The sequence below is a fragment of the Lissotriton helveticus genome, chromosome 3_1 (assembly GCF_964261635.1).
Source record: "Lissotriton helveticus chromosome 3_1, aLisHel1.1, whole genome shotgun sequence".
Classification (NCBI taxonomy): domain Eukaryota; kingdom Metazoa; phylum Chordata; class Amphibia; order Caudata; family Salamandridae; genus Lissotriton; species Lissotriton helveticus.
In genome coordinates, this window is record NC_136061.1 from 1,847,564,971 (window position 1) to 1,847,585,475 (window position 20,505).

The 20,505-nt window shown below is 46.7% G+C and overlaps 1 protein-coding gene across 2 annotated transcripts in view; it reads right to left on the reverse strand.

Annotated features, from left to right (window-relative positions):
* Positions 1-3,282: 3,282 nt before the first annotated feature.
* Positions 3,283-20,505, reverse strand: part of AP2A2 (adaptor related protein complex 2 subunit alpha 2) — a 537,324-nt gene continuing 520,101 nt past the window's right edge. For both annotated transcript variants that reach the window (XM_078682786.1, XM_078682785.1), the window contains exons 19-22: positions 16,165-16,281; positions 15,975-16,044; positions 9,023-9,157; positions 3,283-3,478 (exon numbers count right to left, since the gene is read on the reverse strand). In XM_078682786.1, the coding sequence (XP_078538912.1) occupies positions 3,401-3,478; positions 9,023-9,157; positions 15,975-16,044; positions 16,165-16,281 (400 nt within the window). In that variant the 3' untranslated portion in view covers positions 3,283-3,400. The remainder of the gene's footprint in view (positions 3,479-9,022; positions 9,158-15,974; positions 16,045-16,164; positions 16,282-20,505) is intronic.

Consider the following 20,505-nt stretch of genomic DNA (forward strand, 5'->3'; position numbering starts at 1 on the left):
AAAATGGTGGTGGAGGAGTAGGGAATGGGGATGGTGGAAGATTAGGCGAATGAGGAGAAAGGAAGGTAGTCAGAGAGAGTGATGAGCAAATGAAAAGTTGTAGGGGAGAGAAGCAGCGTTAAGAGGAGAGCTGTAGAACAGAATGGAGTGGAGAGACGAGTGGCGAGGGTGATGTGAAAAGGAGATGCTAGCGGCGAAAAAGGAAGAGAACAGGAATGAGGAGGGAACAGGTCCGTCACATATGACAACAGACCGTTCAGTTTGGAGGCACTCACATGAGCTGTACTAGCCACCACATTAAAGCCCCGGCCGTCAACTTTGGAAGCTGTACTGTTGGAATAGTGGGAAGCTAAGGCTTGAAAAGGGTTCAGATTTGAGGTTAGGTTGGTTTTGCTCAAGTAATCAAATTTGATTGCTTCTCAAATTGTTATTGCGCTCATTTGAAATAAACATAGAAGTAGGCACTAATCACAACCGTAAAACGTTGCACAGACCATTACAATCTCAATAAAATATGAATTGCCCTCCGACCACCCAAGTTTTGTAGATATTATATATATATACAAACACAAACACACACACACAAACACACGGCCTTGGTGCTGTCATTTACATGCACAAAATCGATACTCCATATGCAGCAGAAGTGAAGGTATGGATGGCAAAGGAGGATGAGGTGGAGAGAGTCATGGTGGAGGTGGCAAGAGGGGTGAGCCAAAAAGAGGCAGGGTAGTGAGAAAGCAGATGGTGAGGTGGAAGGAGGTAGGCTAGTGAGGTAGAAATTAAGAAGGGTGAGGCAGAGAGAGTAGGGTGAGGTGGAGGCACGGTGAGAGGATGGTAAGGTGGAGAGAGAGAGAAGAGGCCAAGGCAGGAAGATAATAGGAAGAGGTGGTTAAAGAGGAGGACGAGGAAGAGAAAGTAGGGTGCAGTGAAGAGTAAAGAGGGCGAGGTGGGAAGATGCAGCATGTGAGAAAGGCAGGGTGAAGTGGAAAGAAAGGTAGTTGAGGTGCACAGAGAGGAGGGTGACGTGGAAAGGACAGTGTGGCAAAGACAAAGGGGGGTAAGGCATAGAGGAAGGAAAGGGAGGCAGAGAGAGCAGAGCAAAAGAAAAAGAAGAGATAAGTATGTAGGTACAAACCCTCAGAAATTCAGAATGAAAAATACTAAGCATGACCTTGCCGGTTCTGGCTCCCCAGATGCTACAGAGGTATGTAATTCCTAGGGTGCTGCAAGTGAACCGCCCACTCCCTTTAGTTGCAGTCTGAGCAGCCAGCATGGCACTGCATTGCAGGATCTGGGCAGAGGCAGTCTGCAGCTGCACTACATAGTGGTCTTTGTGCATTGAAGACACAATCTCCATCCTAAGACCCGCTGGAGGACTCATTGGGGGTTCATAGCCCGGGTTCTGCTCTTCATAGGCATCTTCCGGTTGCAGACAAGGGGGCACTCTGCTGCCCAGGCATACCTCCTGCAGCCTTCTCCGCTGCCCATGTAGTCACTCAAGGTGCAGTTGGAGAAGTTCTCAATGGTGTTCTGATGCTTCTCGGACAACAGCTTTACGCTATCCAATGCATGGCTAGGGATCTCAACAGGCTGGTCTCACTCCTTAAACCTAATACAGGCTCAATGGCCGCTGCTAAAGGGTTCAAAGCTAGAGCCCAGCTTCACCAACTGTAACTGGAACATGGCCACTGCTGCTGGAGGAGAGGGCTGAATCTGCAGCTGGTACCCAGCGGCAGTGCTCTGCACACTAATTGCCATTACTTAAACCATTAATGCGATGGAAACCCCAGCAGCCGGGTGGGAGTGGCATGCACATCCAGGAAAAGATGATGTGTACACTGGCAGAGTGGCGGCAGCAGAGGGCTGCTGTGGCTCCAAGGTCTGGCAATGCCATTGATGAGGAGTAGGTGGAGCTGTGGTTGGGGAGGTTGGGCAAGCACCATAGCACCTTAAGTTTGTGCTTTGCTATCTTTGTTGTTGTTCCATCAGATGGAAAACTACTGCAGATCTACCGCACCACCTCAATCCTACTTTGAGTGCTTTTAGTACATTCTCTGACACCAAAATTTACTACAGATCTGATAATGCACCTCAGCTTTGCCAGCGTATCTCAGTTCTACCGTAAGCACCTCAGCTGCTAATCCAATAACCAAAAAACCTTTAGCTCTGGCTGATCACTTTCTTTCTTTCCTAGGCCTACTGTGTTGCTATTCCATTGCAGGAGATACTAATGAAGCTCTGCCGGCGATGAGCACCCTGGTGAGAGGAGGCATGATGAGTTTCGCTGGGCACATGCAAGGAAAGAGTGGCATGGAAAGAGAGCAGGAAGAGCTACAGAATAAAGCCAGTTTGGGACACATGGAGCAGCCTCGTGAGCGGAACGAGGGATGCAGTAGAATTGAGCCGTCCAGGTGCACATGGAAGGAGCAGCCCAGCAAGAGTAATACGAGCAGCAAGTCCTGAAGAAACAGACCCACCAGATGTGAATGGGGAAGCAGCCCAGCAGAAGGAACCGGTGTGGAAAGCTCTCCAGAAAGGAACCTGCCAGCACTACTAGTAGGGTGCTCACATCCACAATATGCCAAGGGCTGACTGCAATGCTGATGGACTGCCATCCAGCTAGTGCCTAAATGCAACCTAACCAGAATAGCCTGTGGTTAAAAGGGGTTGCCCCAAATCCACTTTCACTGTATGTATGTTGTGTGTGTTTCTGTGTGGTGTTCTGTGACAATAATATATCTTGCCAAACAGGTTCAGCGGTCTGCAGGTGAGACCTAGAAACTAAATGTGGGTTCCTTCCGGGAGATGTTTAACAAAATGCATTAGTCCTTTGATACATTATTTGAGTGGGAAACATCTTCACCCCTTAGGGACTCTGAACTGGAGCAGCTGTGGTATAACCAATTAGTCTTTATCAATTTGGGCATTTGCTGAAGGTATTCTGTGACCCTATATTGATTGTAAGAATTACCCTGAAAGTGAATCTCCTTCCCATGTGGTCAGTGTTTTGCAAAAACTGAGAAATGCATTGAAAAAAACACAAATTAGTGTAAACACCTCCTTCTACTTGCTCTCGAGGCAAGGAACTTCATGTCAGCTGCATCTGCAATCCTGTTTATCTAGGATTTAACCAAACATCTCTAACTAAGCTCTCGAGATTTAATCTTGGATTGATAACATTTCGTTTCCAGGAACACAGTAGTCAGACCCCAACAGTAAGTAGGCCGCAGTGAGAAATTGCCTGTACACAGATATTTTGAATGGACTGAGCTCGTCAGAGACTGGCGTACATGTTATATTTATTGGCAGTTGGACAACCAGGACACAAGGTAGAAACAGAACGGGATGGCAGGGAAGATACACACAGAAATGATAGATATCTTGAATTTATAGATAATTAAAACTGTTCTGAAAGCAGGTCACATAATCTTCGGGATACATTTTCTTTACTTGTCCGTAGTGTGAGCCGGTACATCTAGAAAGGGACAAAAATAAATTGCATGAATTACATTACGAGATTAGTACAAATTAGATGCGAGAGCCCAGAGAACCCATCCCTATAGAAAACAATTAGCATAAAGGCCTATCTTCAACTATAAATACCTTGTGTATTTGCATGTCAGTGTCTGAGACGGTATTTCTTTGGTGAGGGGAAACAGTGTAACAGATAAGGCTGGGCTTTAGCCTTTTATCATGCTCTCTCATTAATCCTAAACCCCATACCACTACTATGATCCCTACAATAACACTTTATAGGCTCTTCCCTACTCTACCCCTCCTTGCATCATCTCATACCTCTTTTACTATACTGATTTCCATAAAACAAGCGTTTCTAAACCCGTCACTCTGACTCTTCCCCCTCCACATCCCTTTCATTCATCGCAAGCCTCCTCATATTTTATTTTAAAAGTTTTATATAGCGCTAGCTTAACCCGTAAGTATCAGAGTGCTTTACATACACACAGTAAACAGCAGAAGGACATTACATTACATAGTAGGCCGGCAGTAAGGAAGCAAAACCACAGAAATAAAAAAATATAGGATGGCCAATAAATATGCAGTGCAGCGGAGGAGGAGAGAGCAATAAAAGAAAAGGCAAGAGTGACATAGTCCGGTCATACACTATCCATGAATGTCCAGAGAGAGAGAGGAGATAACTCGGATAAAGAAGACTAGGTTAGTGGACGTTGGTCATGACAGTATTTGTTTAGGAGATGGAGTTCCAGGTCCCTTTTGAAACAGGAGAAGGAGGGTTTGCATCTGAGGACTCCAGGGAGAGCGTTCCATATCCTGGGAGTGTTGCCAGAGAACGATCGGTATTGGGTGGTTTTCTTTTTCAATTTCGGAGGAATAAGGAGTGAGTTGGAGCTTCTTAGTGTTCTCGATTGACCTGCTCTACTCAGTTTATTATTTAAGTAGTTGGGGTCAGAAGAGTGAAGGATTTTGTGTGTGATGCAGGTCAATTTATAGATACATCTCCCTTCCATGGGAAGCCAATTGAGGCAGTTGAGAGCTGGAGTGATGTGTTCAAATCTATTAACTCCAGAATTCGAGTCGAGCGGACATGTTCAGCACTGCTCGTAGAGGGGCTAGGTGAGCTTTCGGTGTCCCTGTAAGGATGACGTTCCCGTAGTCTATTTTAGAGAGAACTAGGAATTGGACTATTGTCTTCAGGTCATCGTGGGGTAAAAAAGGTTTCAGTTTCTTGAGGTGTTTTAGAGAGACAAGAGCAGTTTTTGCAGAGTTTTTGATGTGAGCCTCCATTGATAAGTTCTTGTCAAGGGTGATGGCTAGAGACTTGACTCGGATAGGGTAAGGAGGCAGTTTAGGGCTACCAGATTCCTGAACCACTCTTGGATTGGACGATGGTTACTTTTTGGAGAGAATAGGATTAGTTCAGTTTTGTCTGGGTTGAGCTTTAAGTGGTTAACATAGAACCAAGTTTGGATCTCGGTTAGGGTGGTATTGAGGAGTTGTATGTCGCTGGGAGACTTGATCCTGAAATAGATTTGGGTGTCGTTTGCGTCAAGGTGGTAGTTCACGCCAGCTCTTTTCAATATGATTGTGAGGGGCTCCATGAAGAGATTGAAGAGGGACGGGGAGAGGATAAAGCCTTGCGGGACCCCAAGTATGACTTTAGTTGGCTTTGAGAGACAGGAGTTAATTTTAATTTGTTGCGAGCGGTGTTGAAGGAAGGAGGTGAACCATTTTAGTACAGTGCCATTAATGCCGGACCGTTTTGACAGGGTCTGCAAAAGGGCTGGATGGGTTACTGTGTCAAATGCCGCAGATAGGACAATAAGGATGAGTAGGCAGGCATCACCTTCGTCTAGGGCCTTGTGAATGTCGTCGGTGACGTTGAGCATAGCAGTTTCCGTGCTACAGCCTTTTCTGAAACCAAATTGAAAGGCATTAAGGAGGTTGAACTCATCAATGTGCTAAGTGAGTTGGAGGAGGACACATTTCTCCAATGTTTTTGCAAGGAATGGGTGGTTAGAGATAGGTCTGAGGTTGTTAAGATCATTAGGGTCAGCCCCAGGTTTCTTGAGAATGGGTGTGATTTGTCCTAGTTGAAGGGAGTCTGGGACACAGCCTGAGGTGAGAGAGGCGCTGATGATTTTTGTCCAGAAAGGGGAGATGGTGTGGTTGAGTTATTTTAGGATTGTGGAAGGGAGTGGGTACATGGTGTGGGAGGAAGGTTTTAGGTTGGAAATTATATTGAAGACCTCGTTTACTGACATTAGCTCAAAGTCTGACCAATGCACATTGTTTTTTAGCTGGAGGTAGGTCCGATTGTCCTTGTTAAGAGCTCTTTCCGAGTGGTCTTGGAGGGTTGAAGGGGGGCGGTTTAAGGGGTAAGGGGGGGGGGTAGCAGTTTGTAAGAAGAATTGATCAATTTTAGAGACTTTATTGGTGAAGAAGGTGGAAATTTCTTCACATCGCTCATTGGTGGCTTTGATTTCTTGAGAGGGAGTGCAGTTAGTTTGGCTTTTAACAATGTTGAAGAGTTCTCGGGGTCTATTTTTCGCCAGATCTAGTTGGCTGCAGAAAAAAGAAGCCTTTTCACTGAAGATGTGTTTTTTGTATGACGGTCGAGCAGATCTAAGATGTGTTCGGTGCAGGGACGAAGGGTTTTGTCTTCAGGACCTTTCCGTTTGTCTGAGTTGGGGCTGTTCATCATTCAGCTCCACGTTAAGCCAGGGTTTTGCTTTGGTTCTCCTAAGCTGTTTGAGTTTGAGAGGAGCTACTTGGTCTAAGACCTCTGTCATTCTTGAGTTGAAGTGAGATCATCAGCCGTCCTTGATGAGGGATGGAGTTGAAGATGGGGATGAATCTTGGCTTAAAGTTCGGATAAAGGCATTTCTTTGATGTTTCTGGTTAAGATTTTAGGTTTGACAACACATATAGGTTGGAGGCTGACAAGTGTGTCGATCTTGAACATAATGATGTGGTGGTCGGACCAGTCAATGGGAGTAATCTCTCTCAAGGAGATCAGATCGTTGTTTGTTATGATTGCATCTAGTGTTGCACCTTTGATGTGAGTTGGTTTATTGCAGAGTTGCTTGAGGTTATATATTTCCAGAAGGTTGGAGAGGTTCAGGACAGTGGAGTCTTCTGGGTCGTTCCAGTGGATATTGAGGTCACCCAAGAACAAGTCTTTGGTGTCTGTCAAGGAGAATCATGTTCTTAGGTCTGTTAGTTCTTCGGGGAAAAGGGTACGCTCTCCAGTAGGATGGTAGATGTTGTGGAATTTGAGTTAGACGCCTAGGTATTCAAACAATAGGTATTCTGCAGGTTTGAGTTTGGTAATCTGTATTCCATCTCTGTGAATGATGGCTAGTCTCCCCCACCCAGTCTTGATCGGCCTGTCTTATCTGATGAGGTTGTACCCTGGAGGGGTGAGAATGTCAAGAATGGGGGTGGAGTGGGAATTGAGCCAGGATTCTGTGAGGAAGGCGATGTTGATTTCTTCAGTTAGCAGAGTTTCAGCAATGTCAGTAGCAGGTTGTACTGCTGATCTGGAGTTTAGGATCATGCAAGAGAGAGGACGGGGAGCCTCGATAATGGGAGGAGTTAGGTGGATAAAGGTGTATTGAGCTGGGGGTCTAGGCGAGTGGACAGTATTCGCGATTCTGTTAGTGCTGATAATAACAGGGATGTGGACAGGGCTGACTTCTGGTCCAACGCGAGGTGTGGGCCGTAGCGTTCAATAGGTTTCGGTACCGAAAAGGGTTGGCTATCCCTGTTGGGACTGGGGGCCTGGCTTGAAGATGGGCTGGAGGCTCGAGGGGTGCTCTGTGGGGCTATGTGAGATGTATTGAGTGAAGTAGGAGCACAACACCTCGGGGGAGGGAGCACAGAGGCTTGGCCCTGTTGAGCAGGTCTTGTTGTAAGTGAAGGAAATCAGCAGCAAGGGAGTTGATTTTCTGCTCCATTCTGTTCAGTTGCTGTGCTATAGAGCTGAGAACGTTTAAGGTTTTAGGCAGGGGTCGAGGATGACTGGGGTATATGGAGTGAGGTTGAGCAGGGGTGTGGGGTTGGATTGAGTCCATAGGATTAGGAGAGGGGGAGGTTGTATGCGGGGAGTCAGTATTGTAATGTTCCAATTCGAGGAGTTCGGTGTAGGAGAGGTCAGACTGGTGTCCGAGTGAGGAGGGAGAGAAATTCTGGGACAGACGTCGGGGTGCCTGGCATTGTCAGCGAGATTGGTGGTGGAGGCAGGTTGTGAATGTGGGAATGTGGCATCGGAGGGGGGGGGGGGGGGGAGAATGCAGTGGTAGGAGAGGGGAGAGAGACCCCGGGATTGGAAATGACGTTTGACAGGGGGGGAAGTGAGGGTCGGGGGAACAGGAACAGTGTAGGTGGTGGGGGAAGATTTTGAGGGAGTGTTCAGATTATCAGGGGTAGGGAGGGGAGGGTCTGTGAGGTCCTTGGGATTAGGAGAGGGGAGAGGTTGAATGCAGGGTGTCGCATTAGTGATGTTCCCAAACGAGGAGTTCAGAGGAGGAGAGATGGGACTAGAGTCTAGGTGAGGAGGAGGAGAAATTAAAGAAAGGCTATCGGAGTTCCGGGGCGTGTCCGAGAGGATAGAGGCGGGTTGTGTATGTGAGGGTTTGACAGCGGAGGGGGGTGGTGCAGTTGTAGAAGGGAGGGTAGAGACTACAGGATTGGAAATGTCGTAAAACCAGGTGGAAGTAAGGGTCGTGGGAACAGGGTCTGTGTAGGTGGTAGGTGAAGGTTGTGGGGGAGGGTTCAGAGTCTCAGGGGTGGAAAAGGGGGTGTCTGTGGGGAGAACAGTCGTAGGCAGTCTGAGGTTAGAGACCACGCTGTAAAGATTGGCCTAGGGGGTGGGGGTTGGGAGTTTGAAGCTCCTGGAGGGATCAGTAGATGTGAGAATGGTGGGTGTTTGGCGACGGAGAGTGAGAATAGGGGTAGTGTGATTGTAGTGAGTGATGGTGATACTGCTATGACCTCCAAAACAAACAAAAAAAATTGCTTAAATCCTTCCCTCTTCTATCCCTCCATTATCCTTTTCAATCCAAATAGACTAACATGTCCACCACTCAAATTACTTTCATATTTCACTATACTAATTCACCACTAATCCTTTATGGGTTACGGAGTAGCGTGCTACTCGCCGAAAAAGCGCTTTGACGCCTTGTCAGGGGAAGTTAGTGCTAAATAAGTGCAATTACAATACAACACAATAACTGCTAACACTGTTGCTATTTAACCATGGAAACTAAGGCAGCCTTGTTGAGGACGCATAACAAAGCAGTCATAGCAGTATTCAACATAAACACATCTTGCAAAATTATATGACAGCCGGCATAGGTTCAATCTGGTGTATCTCACAAAGGGGCACACAGGCTATTTTAAGAGAACATTTCCAAAACCTTACAGTAAGAAATAGATAAAACGGCGGGGATGTAAATGAAAACAGCACTAACTCTTTCCCACATTCTGAAATCTGCACTAAAATGTAGATTGCCACCTTGTTTCCGACTCCTTCGTATACCTGTGCCTGTGTGTTGGGCTCAAGACGAAGCAAACATCCAACCTGGCTGCTTTTTGTGTGTATGATCCCGGCTCCCACAAAGTTGGATGGATTGGGGTCTACCTCCTCCAAAAGGGCCGAACCAAAGCCAATGATCTGTTGGGAAGAAGTACACAGTGGTCATTTCAAGCCCACCTACTTGCAAAAACAGACATTTAGCATTTTAAAACTGAAATTGAAGAATTGATCTAGAACAGTGGGAAGAGCACTAGATGGCCAAGAAAACTGAGGACCAAATATGCTAGAGAAGCTAGTTTGAAAGAACACTGTAATTAGACTAAACAACACATATTCAAAGATGAATTTGTTTTCAACATTACATTTCACAATATGATCAGACTGGGAAGAAAATCTCACGACAACTCTATTTTCTTAATAGTTTACAACATGATACTGCTATGAAGGAAATGTGGTGTCTTCTACCACACAGTAGCATAAAAGAACTGCCTTGCAGTAGATTATATGTGGGGTGTGCAACGAGAAATTACAGATTTCCTAGGACTTAGAATTTTAGATAACTGTTCTTAAATATGTTTGCACAGGAGACTTATCTACCCTCTCGTTGATCCCTCCCTACAGTTCACACAAAGCGTTACCTGTCATTTGTTCATCTGACCAGTTAGATTCCAATGGCCAGTCTTGACTTCCACTCGCTAAAAGGCATTAACAAGAAGACACTGAAGGCTCTCCAGTGAACCCCTCATTACTACAACTTAATCATACCATATCTTACAAACATGGTTTGCAACATACTAACTTGACTCTAAGAAAGCCTTGTTGGGGAGGAGCTTCGCGAGCGTCCGAGATGGCCGCGTGAGCACAGAGCTCCCGAGACCCTCGCCGCCCTTCGCATATATCCTGGAAAATATCCTGATTTCGATTATGGGCCTTTGAAGACTAACCTTGGCTGACACTACCATTCTTCCAAAATTTAAATTTGGACTTCGGGAACCGCAGCTACGTCGATTTGAACTTTTCGGCTTGCCCGAGGAAAAGACCGGGGGCTATGTTGGTTAGGAAGCCGTGAAGTAGTTGAACAACAACGGCTAGAGGGGTTCTCTCCCTGGCAGCCCCTCTTTCTACTTTCGGTTTCGCTTGCGGAGTTTGGGCCTTAGCTGATCGAGAGGCGGTTCGATACACCCCGGATCCTGCTTGGCTCTGCTTTCCCCTTGTGCCTACGTCTGCAAGTGTCTCGTCTCGAACTGGGTCGGCATTTACGCCAATTTGTCACACTTTTGGAGATCTGTGGCCTCGTTTCCTTCGGCCATTTTCACCAGGTCTCGAGGGCCCCTCCGGGGCACTTTTTCCAATATGGCCACCGTACCCGACACTGAGAAGCGGAAAACTAAGACGCCTCTCCGGGGGGGACCGACTCAGACCAACGTTATGGACCGTTACACTCAACCCAAGGGGTCCCCGAGCGGTACCAGCCGCACTCCTGCAGACCAAACGGTTGACCCGGCTGTTCCTTCTGGATTGACCCTTCAAGATGTTATGAGTGCCATCGCCAGCATGAAGGCCTCCATGAGTCAGCAATACGATGCCCTTGCTCTAAAGATTGACACGGTGGCCGTCGATATCACTCTGATCAGAGCCGACCTGGCGAAGACCAATGAAAGGGTCAAATCGTTGGACTTAAAGACCTCTAGCCTCACTACCGATGTCTCAGACATACAGACCGAAGTCGGTAATCTGCGCTCTTCCAACGACCTTATGGCTCGTCGACTCGAGGATTTCGAAAATAGGTCCCGACGCAATAACGTGCGCATTATTGGTGTCCCTGAGACCCCCGGAAACTCTGCAACTGATCTCCTTGTGGAGGACCTTGTTTTGAACCATCTTGCCCCTGCTGGACTCAGCAAATTTTTTGCTGTAGAACAAGCCCACCGTGTTCCGGGCGGGAAGCCTAAGACGGGTGCCCCACCGAGACCCATCATTGCTAGACTTTTTCACTTCAGGGACAGAGATGCTATCCTACAGGCCTCGCGAGTGGGCGGCCCCGTCAAGTTTGACAATGCCTCAGTGCACTTCTATCCGGATTTTACCCAGCTTGTTCAGAGGCAGAGGATGGAGTTTCAGGGAGTGAAGCGACGATTGCGAGATCTGGGCTTCAAATATGCCATGCTGTTTCCGACGAGGCTTCGTGTCGAGTACGAGGACCGGACATTTTTCTTCGACCGCCCAGAAAATGTCAGTGACTGGCTTGACTCTTTGCCCAAAAGGGACGATCGAACTGGGCACCCTGGTGGTGCCGAGGGTGGGGTACCGGACCAAGAGTGACACTGTGGTTCCCGTTGTCTGAACAATCCAATTGTCTTGCAGCTGAGTTTTATGATTCTCATCTTATTATGTTTCCTTGGTGGTTGACCCGAGGGTGGCGGGGGGTGGGGGGGGAGAGGGAGGGGTAAGGCGACTCTTTCCTCCTCTGGGTTTCTTTGTGTAGATTAGTTTAAATGTCAGGGCGACAGGCACACTGCAAGTTGGGGTGGCTTTTGAGTCGTACGCATTGGTGCAGGGTGGGGGTTGTTGTAACGGGTTCCAGTTGGGGGGTGTTTGTGTTTTCACTGTTTTTTACAAGGCAACGTATTGTTTTTTCTTTTGACTCGATCTTGTTGTCCGGTGTGGGATGGACTCTACATCTCTTCTTGGGATGGGGGGGGGGGGGGGGGGGGGGGGGGGGGGGAGTAGTGGGTTGAGGCTATTGTCTTGGAATGTCAATGGACTGGGAGATAGGATAAAGCGGGGGGTTGTGCTGCAGTTCCTGCGACGTCTTTCCCCTGATGTCGTGCTTCTGCAAGAAACACATTTAATTGGTAATGCGGGGGGGGGGGGGGGAGTAGTGGGTTGAGGCTATTGTCTTGGAATGTCAATGGACTGGGAGATAGGATAAAGCGGGGGGTTGTGCTGCAGTTCCTGCGACGTCTTTCCCCTGATGTCGTGCTTCTGCAAGAAACACATTTAATTGGTAATGCGTGTCACGCCATGAATAGACGAGGATATCGCCTTGTGGCACACTCCGGGTTTACCTCTGGTTCTAGGGGTGTGGGTGTTCTCGTTCGATCCTCTCTCCCTTTGGAGATAGACGAGGTAATCCTCGACGATAGAGGGCGCTATGTTGCTCTTACTGGAAGGTGGGAGGGGAAGACACTCTCTCTGATCACAGTATACGTTCCCCCGGGTCTGCAGGCTTCCACCTTCGCTGACATCGGGCGGGTGGTTTTGGGACTCCCGGACGGTCTCCTGATCATGGGTGGTGACTTTAATTCGGTTATCTCCAGCATTTTAGATCGTCACCCCCCCAGGGATTTAGCTAAGTCCCAGTCATGGCTGTGTGGGTTCTTGGACACCTTTGGTCTGATAGACTGCTGGAGACTAATGCATCCTGTTCAGTCACAATATACTTTTCACTCCGGGGCCCATGGGAGTCTTTCCAGGCTTGACTACGTGTTGATGCCAGCAGCCCAATCCTCCTCGATTAGAGAAATCAGACACCTTCCCCGGGGCATTTCGGACCATTCCCCCCTGTGGCTTTGCATGGAAACTCGGGTGGGTAGTGAGGGACGAGTAGCTCCCATAAATCCCTGGTATTTCCGAAATCCCAAAATCCGTTCTGAGCTGATAAAATCTATTGACCATTATTTTCTTGAAAATGTGGGGTCTGTGTCCTCATCAGTGTCATTGTGGGAGGCTTTCAAAACTGTTATACGCGGTCACTCTTTGTCGCTAATTGCTGGTGCTAAGAAAGCTAAATGTGAGGAATTGGTTCGTCTTGAGACAGACATAACTGCTCTGGAGAGTGACCTTGAGGTGGGTGTCACTCGCACTAAACTCCATTCCCTCGCTCTGAAACAGATGGATTATAGGGCCCTGGTTACTGATGCTGCCAAAGTAATGAACAGGGAGCAACAGGGCAGACTGTATGATGTGGGAGACAAGGCTGGTAAATTGATTGCATGGCCTGACAAGAAAGAAAGAGCGAATCGGGTTGTCCCTGTGATTGTGAGATCGGATGGAGGGAGTGTGACTGACCCAGCTGAGATTGTAGAATGCTTTGTTGATCATTTCCAAAAGGTTTATTCTTCGGTCTGTGGCAGGGATGAGGAGGACTCCCATTTGTTACTGCGTGACATTGCACTGCCCTGCCTGTCCGAGGCGGATAGAGACCGTGTGGATGCACCACTTTCTGCTGACGAGGTTGCCGTTGCCATTCGTTCTCTTCGTCCTGGTAAGGCTATGGGGACCCAACGGACTGCCTATCGAACTGTACAAATTGCGACCTGACAAAATGGCACCCTATCTTAGGGATATGTTCCTGGAGTCATTGGACTCTGGGTCCCTCCCTCGTGATCAGCGGCTTGCTACGATCGTCGTCATCCATAAGGAGGGGAAGCCGCGGGACTGTTGCGCTTCCTCTAGGCCCATTTCGCTCCTGAACGCCGAACCCAAAATTTTAGCCAAATTGTTAGCTAATCGGTTGATCAGGGTCATGGGCGACTTGATCCATCCGGATCAATCCGGTTTCATCCCGCATCGCAACACTGCGCTTAATCTCCGACGTTTACACGGCGTACTTGCGAGGGCGGAGTCTCTCCGAGAGCCGGCCATTTTGGCTTCCTTGGACGCCACCATGGCCTTTGATACAATCGAATGGCCATACCTCTGGGCAGCTCTAACGAAATTCGGATTTGGCCCTGTATTTATTGGATGGGTGAAACTTTTATATGAGAAGCCCCTGGCTCATGTTGTGGTTAACGGCAGAGCTTCTATTTCTTTTACCCTCGGGCGAGGCACGCGGCAGGGTTGCCCGTTGTCCCCCCTGCTTTTTGCCCTCGCTCTGGAGCCGCTGGCTGCCTGGCTTCGTTGGGAGCCTTCTATAAAAGGTATCCGGTGGACACCTGATTTGGAGGATCGCATTTCGCTTTACGCGGATGATATTCTGTTGTACCTAACGTACCCTCAAAAATCTTTCAACGTCCTTTTTGATGTTCTTACTTCTTTTGGCAAGAACTCTGGTCTCATCATCAATTGGACGAAATCCTGTGTCTATGTACTTTCGGGGGGTCTCCCTTCACTGCCTCATCGATTCCCTATTCAGATTTCGGAGGGATTTACATATCCCTGGACCTCGCTGTCCGTTATGACCGAAATCTGCTTCCTCCACTTCAGAGGCTGAAACTTGATGTAGCACGATGGCGTCGGCTACCACTGTCGCCGCTTGGGCGAGCCGCCTTTTCAAAATGATGTCCCTGCCGCGCTTTTTGTACGCGCTCCAGAACTCCTTTGACGTCATTCCTTCTAGTTATTTTCGTGAAGTGGAACATCTGCAGAGACGGTTGATTTGGGATGGGCGCGCACGCATTGCCCTCTCTAAGCTCACTCTCCCTTGGTATGATGGAGGCATAGCGCTTCCGGATATCAAGCGTTATTATTGGGCCTCCCAGCTGAGTGCGATTAACCATGCGACTTACGCTCCCGGTTTTAACCCGGCATTTGAGCTGGATAAACTTTTGCTGCCGGGCGGGGACTACAATAGAGTGCTTTATTCTAAGGTGATTGGCAGGAAGCTGACTGGACCCACTAAGATTGCTGTGCGAGTTTGGCACGATGCGAATGCGGCTTTGGGATGGAGGGACAGGCTGACCCGAGCAACTCCGTTGTACGCCTCTGAAAGATTGGGATGTTTGTGGAAAACGAGAGGCTTTGATAAATGGGACATGCTTGGCATTAGCAGGGTGGGAGACCTTTGGTCCAAGGGGAGCGTTAAGGACTTTGAAGCCTTGAGGACAGAGTATGAGCTTGGCGACAACGAAGTCTTCAGATATGTGCAGGTCCGGCATGCTTTGAGTTCGGTTTTTGCCGCGGGCACTGATATTCCTGAATCTTCTCCCCTCGAGGATCGTATACTTGATGGTCACGTGCCTGACAGCACGATCTCACTAATATATAAAAAGTTGATCAATAACCGGGCTGATATGCTTGTACGTCTCAGGGAGGTCTGGGTGGGAGACGGCTTGGAGCTGGATGACGAGGATTGGCAGTCTGCCTTGTCCTCTCCCAAGGAGGTGGCTATACCTGCCCATCTTCGGCTTGTCCAGCTTAAGATCCTACACCGTGTATATGTCACTGGTCCGCGTTTGATTCAGATGGGCTTTTCTCAGGATGGGTTGTGTAAGCGTGGCTGTGGTGTGACTGGTACCTTCCTCCATATTATATGGGAATGTCCGGAGGTGACTGCGTTTTGGGCCCGCGTGCATACAGTGATGGAAAGGGTCACTTGGGTGCCCTTACTGCCTGAGGCCAGGCGTTGCCTGCTGAATGTGTGGGAACCGAATGACTATAATGCTGCACAGACCCAATGGACGACCCTGGGGAACATGATAGCCAAGAGAGACATCGCACAGTTGTGGGGTTCCCAGCGGTCACCCAAGGTATCGGTATGGAAGGAAAACATGGACTGGTGCATGTTTAGAGAGAAGACAGTTTATTTGGCTAGGGGTAGACCTAGAAAATGGAGCAAGGTCTGGTCCCAGTGGAACGCTTATCGGGGGAACATATGTACTCCCCCTCATGATTTAAATTCGGATGTTCCCCTGTCCCCCTGAATGACATTCCATGTACTTGATTTCAAATATGACTACTGCATTGCTTCGCTGCTGACCTCTCCCGCCTCTAGTTATAATTGTTTGAATCCTACTGACTCACATAGAGATCCATTCTGTACGGACACATGATTGTACATATGATCACTATTGCCTTGTTCTGTGTTGTTGTTTTATAAAATAAAAATAAATTTAAAAAAAAAGAAAGCCTTGTTAAGTAGACATACATTGCCCACAATTTAGCCTGAGATTTGCAAATACTGCGACTAACAATGGAGGGATAAACAAAAGTGAGAGGCGAAAGCCACACTGACCTTAGCCTTAGTGATCTCAGTGTCCATTGGATGTTTTGCTTTAAATATGTTTTGCACTTCCTGTTGTGGGCTGAAAATGAAAGAAACACAATAAAAGGAGAGCACTCAAAGGGGATGATTAAACAATCTGAATGCAGTAGGTCAAGTTTCAGACCAGCACGCCCTAGTATGCCACTTCACACCGGGTTACCTGCTAAGCTGCTTCCATCGCTGAAAGAAGTCTTGTCCTGCCATTTCCGTGGGCTGGAAGAATTTGTTCAGGGTGATGGGCAGCTTCACAGAGACATTCTGGAATGTTCCACCATACCTGGTGGACCAAAAAAAGATAGAAGACAGAGTTTGGGAGAGTGTTTGAAAAGAGGAGTACTCTGTGCATAGCAACGGTAACCGCAAGGCACCGGCCAAGAATAATTCTGCTGCTCTGAAGGCATACCTCAATCAAGTACTGATAGAAATTAGAACAGCAGCACTTTCCACAGAAATGCAGTTTCCCATGTCACACTGGGAAAGTGATATCATAAATAATGCTCGTAAGGGAGGACTGATTAACAAATATTATGTGGACAGTGTGGAGAAACTAATAAACTGATCAGTATTTACAGTACAGTACGCTATCAGATGTGAGATTTTTCAAGCTACACATGAGAAGCATGAACACGAATTTTAAAAACGTAGGATTTGTAGCTCTAACGTAGCCCAACTAAAACTACCATAATCATCAATTCATTGCACTTACATATTGGCTTTTTACTATGGGACACTATGGAAAACATCACAGACCTATGCGTGTTGGACTAGCCCATAGTATTAGTCCAAAATAAATCAATTCAAATGCGTACGTTATCACCAATCTTAGTTATGTGGAAATATTACTGGGAAGCAATCACTTTGCAACTTACAATTTGTCTTATGTCAGGCTGTTTTTCCGTCACCTGGTCAGCCTTTAGCATCGAAGGTGATGTGCACTTAGTCACAAAGCTGATAATGATTACCTGCTTGTGGATTTTCAACCAACTTTTCAAATGACTGAGTTTGAGGTATGTTCAGGTGAAGCAGGACATGATGAAAGGCACTTCTTTGCACTGTGACACGTCATTTTGGCATGGAATACCAAAAAGGGTAACACTCTTGGCATGTAACGCCTAATTTGATACTACCTTTGGTGCATCGAAAGGGTCAGTGTAGTCATGACTTGTGTTTAATCCAACCCTCATTAACAATGGGCGCTTATATGTGGAAGCAAATTCTGGAGTAAAATCATAATGCTGATGACATGCTTCTAAATTTCAAGCAAACCAGTTCTGAGATAGGTCAAACAAAACGGCAGCAGGACACTTGGTTCAACTGTGGAAGATGGCCCAGTTATACCCGACCTAGAAGGTGCATAACCTCAAAATATGTTTAGAACAGTGTTATCCTAAGTTCTTGGAATATGGTTAAGTTTTGATTTCTTTTAGAGGGTGAAGCTGCAAAAGAGGATACAGACCACTACATATAGTTTCAAGGATATTAGGCTCATGATGGGCTCTAACTATTCCTTAAACTCCGCTTATTGTTCACCTATTATGGCCTATTAAGCAGCACACAAACCTGCTACGCCGAACTCCTTACATTAATTATAGCAATCCTCACTAGAGTGCTCTCTCACCTTAGGATGATTATCACTCTCGTAGTAGCCAATACTTCGATTGCAGTAGTTACTACACAGAGCAGTCTCATGTCAGAAGAGCTAGATCTAATGTTCTGTAAAATATGGGAAGCTTTCTCAAAATCCCAGAAAAGAAACCAGTCCATTACCTGGTTTTGCAGCTTCAAACTCTTCTAAATGTGCATGCTTTGCACAACTATGCCATCTAGTTGTTAGGTTTGGAAAAGTCTTGTCTGGTAAAAGCTTTCTGGTTATTAAGGGGATCGATGTAGGTAAGAAACTGGTTTCTTTTGCAGCAGCTTGACGGTTACCCCTAGCACAAAGCGCCAATGAATATATGTTATACCTTATATGTGGGATTGTAGAGATGCAGGGACGTTCAAGCTTATGTGCTCTACGAGTAAAATGTACAACCAGCAGCTAAGCCACATGGGCTGTCACCCCTGTATGTACAAATGCGATGAGGATTACATGTTACTTGTCATATGTTGTAAGTGTAAAAAAAAGAAAAAAGATTAAAAAAAAATTCTCTTCTAGATTATGTGGTGATATCACCCACTTTGCTGAGTGAGTTATAGGAAGGAGTGAGAACTGCCTGACCTCCTACTCCATCTTTGAGTTTAAGTCTATGCAGTGGTGTTTTGTCAATGTATGTGCAGAAGGCCACATGGCTGCTCCGCTTATCGCCTGCATGGAAACATTTGCTAATAAAGCCATAGTAGCCCCTTTCTTTCTTGTTGAGCGTGCCCTTGGTTTGTTGCTGAAGTTTTTATTGGTCAGTGAAGAGAATGCTTCTATGGTCTGAAAAATCCATTTAGCACTAATTTGTTTTCGTTACTAGTGTTTCTAGGGCTTGTGTTGAGTGTCTTGAGCGTTTGACGGCTGCTGGACAAAACGTCGTAGCGTGATAGCCTAATGAATGTGAAAAGGTGATATGATCATTGATTGCAATTTTAGGTGTGTTCTCATGATCACCTTGTCGCCGTGTAAAGAAATGAAGAGTTCTTGCTCAAAGAGTGCTTGCAACTTGCTCACATTTCTCAGGGATGTCATAGCTACTAGGAAAATGGTCTTTAAAGTGCGATGGGTGAGTGTGGCTTTGTGAATGGGCTCAAAGGGGTCTTCATTAACCTTGCTAGAACTAAGTTAATATTCCACTGCGGGGTATGTACTGCTGTCCTTGCAGGGAATAGTCTTTTAGCCCGCCCCTTGAATCTCTTAGTTAGGGGGCTAGAGAAAACCTTCTTTGCATTCCTCATATATAGGCTGTGAGCGCTGACTGACAAGTTCACCCTCAGTGAATCCTAGGATAAATTAAATTCAATTGGATGTGAAAGGTACCCAACTATGACGGTTTCATTGTGCAAACTGGCTATGAGTGAGTTGTCCTTACACTATGCTAAGTATCTTTTCCATTTAAAAGCATAGACTGTCTTAGCGTGAGGCCTCTTTAATAATTCTAAGTGTTACATTTGAGAAGTAAATTCAGAAATTATTTCAGAATCCATGCCAGCTCCTGTAGATCCCCTGGGTTTGGCTGAAAACCCTTTCCCTGCTGTTTGGCTTAGAGGCCCTTGTGAAAGTGAATGTTTATATTTTGGGGGAAACGTATATGCACATATCACGAACCAACTGATAGACAGTGCATTCCCCTAAAACACTGTGGATGGCAATGTCTGGAGGCATGTGACTGGCATTTTTTGATTTCTTCATTTGCAATTAGGTGCATCTGAGGTTGACCCTAGTGCTGGAAGAGTGTTTCCATTAGTGTGTACAGACTGATCTTCTGCTAAACTAATCTGCCTCTGTATTTTCTACTCCTAGGACATGATTTGGTATCAGTGAAATTTTGATTGTGATGGTCTGGGCAAGCTGGGATAGTTGGTGTGGCAATGTGCACCGTAGTTTGTTGAGATAGAACATTGCTGTTGTTTTGTCTGTTAGTATTTGAACGGTCTTGTTCTGAATTTGGCTCTGAAATGCCCTCAGTGCCAGTAAAGTGGTCTTTAGTTCCAGATCATTTGTGTTTGGCAACTTCCTATGCTGACCATAGGCCTCTTACCGGAAGTAAGTCCATATGTGCTCCCCACCCTATGCGAGATGAATCTGTTGTTGGGGTGGCCTGTATTGCATGGCCTCCCCTTCCAACATGCTGGATGCATTTCACCATCTTACTCTTTTGCTGACCTTTTGCTGACTAGATCCTCTCAACTCCTCATTGTTTAAGGCCATTCCTGTAATGATCTTATGTGTAGTCTTGTGCTTCGAATGAAATGAATGCATGATGCCATAATTCCCAACAATTTTATGATTGTCCTCCGTGCCTGAACTTGTTTCGTCTGGTGAAGCCGAGTCTGTGCTAAGACTGCTTGTTCCCTCCTTGGAGTCGGATAAGCCATTGCTTTAACTTTATCCAGTTCTCTCTGCAGAAAATTATTTCTGGTCTCTGCGTTGGCGAGGACTCTGCCCAGTTTATGGTGAACCCCAGACTGTGTAATAGTGGCACCACTCTTGTGAAGGTTTGTGCGCATTGGCGGTAGTCGACTGCTCTTACCAGTCCATCATCCAGGTAAGGGTACACATGAATGGTGTGTTTTCTGAGGTCTGGTGCCACCACTAAGAGTGTTTTTTGTACACACTCTGGGTGCGGAAATGATGACAAAAGGCACCTCTTTGAAATTGTAATGTTCCCCTAGTACCAGAAAACTTGGATACTGTCTGCGTCAATGGTATGCAGGAATGTAGAAGTAGGCATCCTGAGAGCTATTGTTGCTAGATAGTCTCTCCCCCCACGGCCTCCGTTCAAGTAATGGAGTAATGGAATAACATCCTGCAATGTTGCCATGTGGAATATTTGTGTTTTTGCGCACCTGTTCACGAATC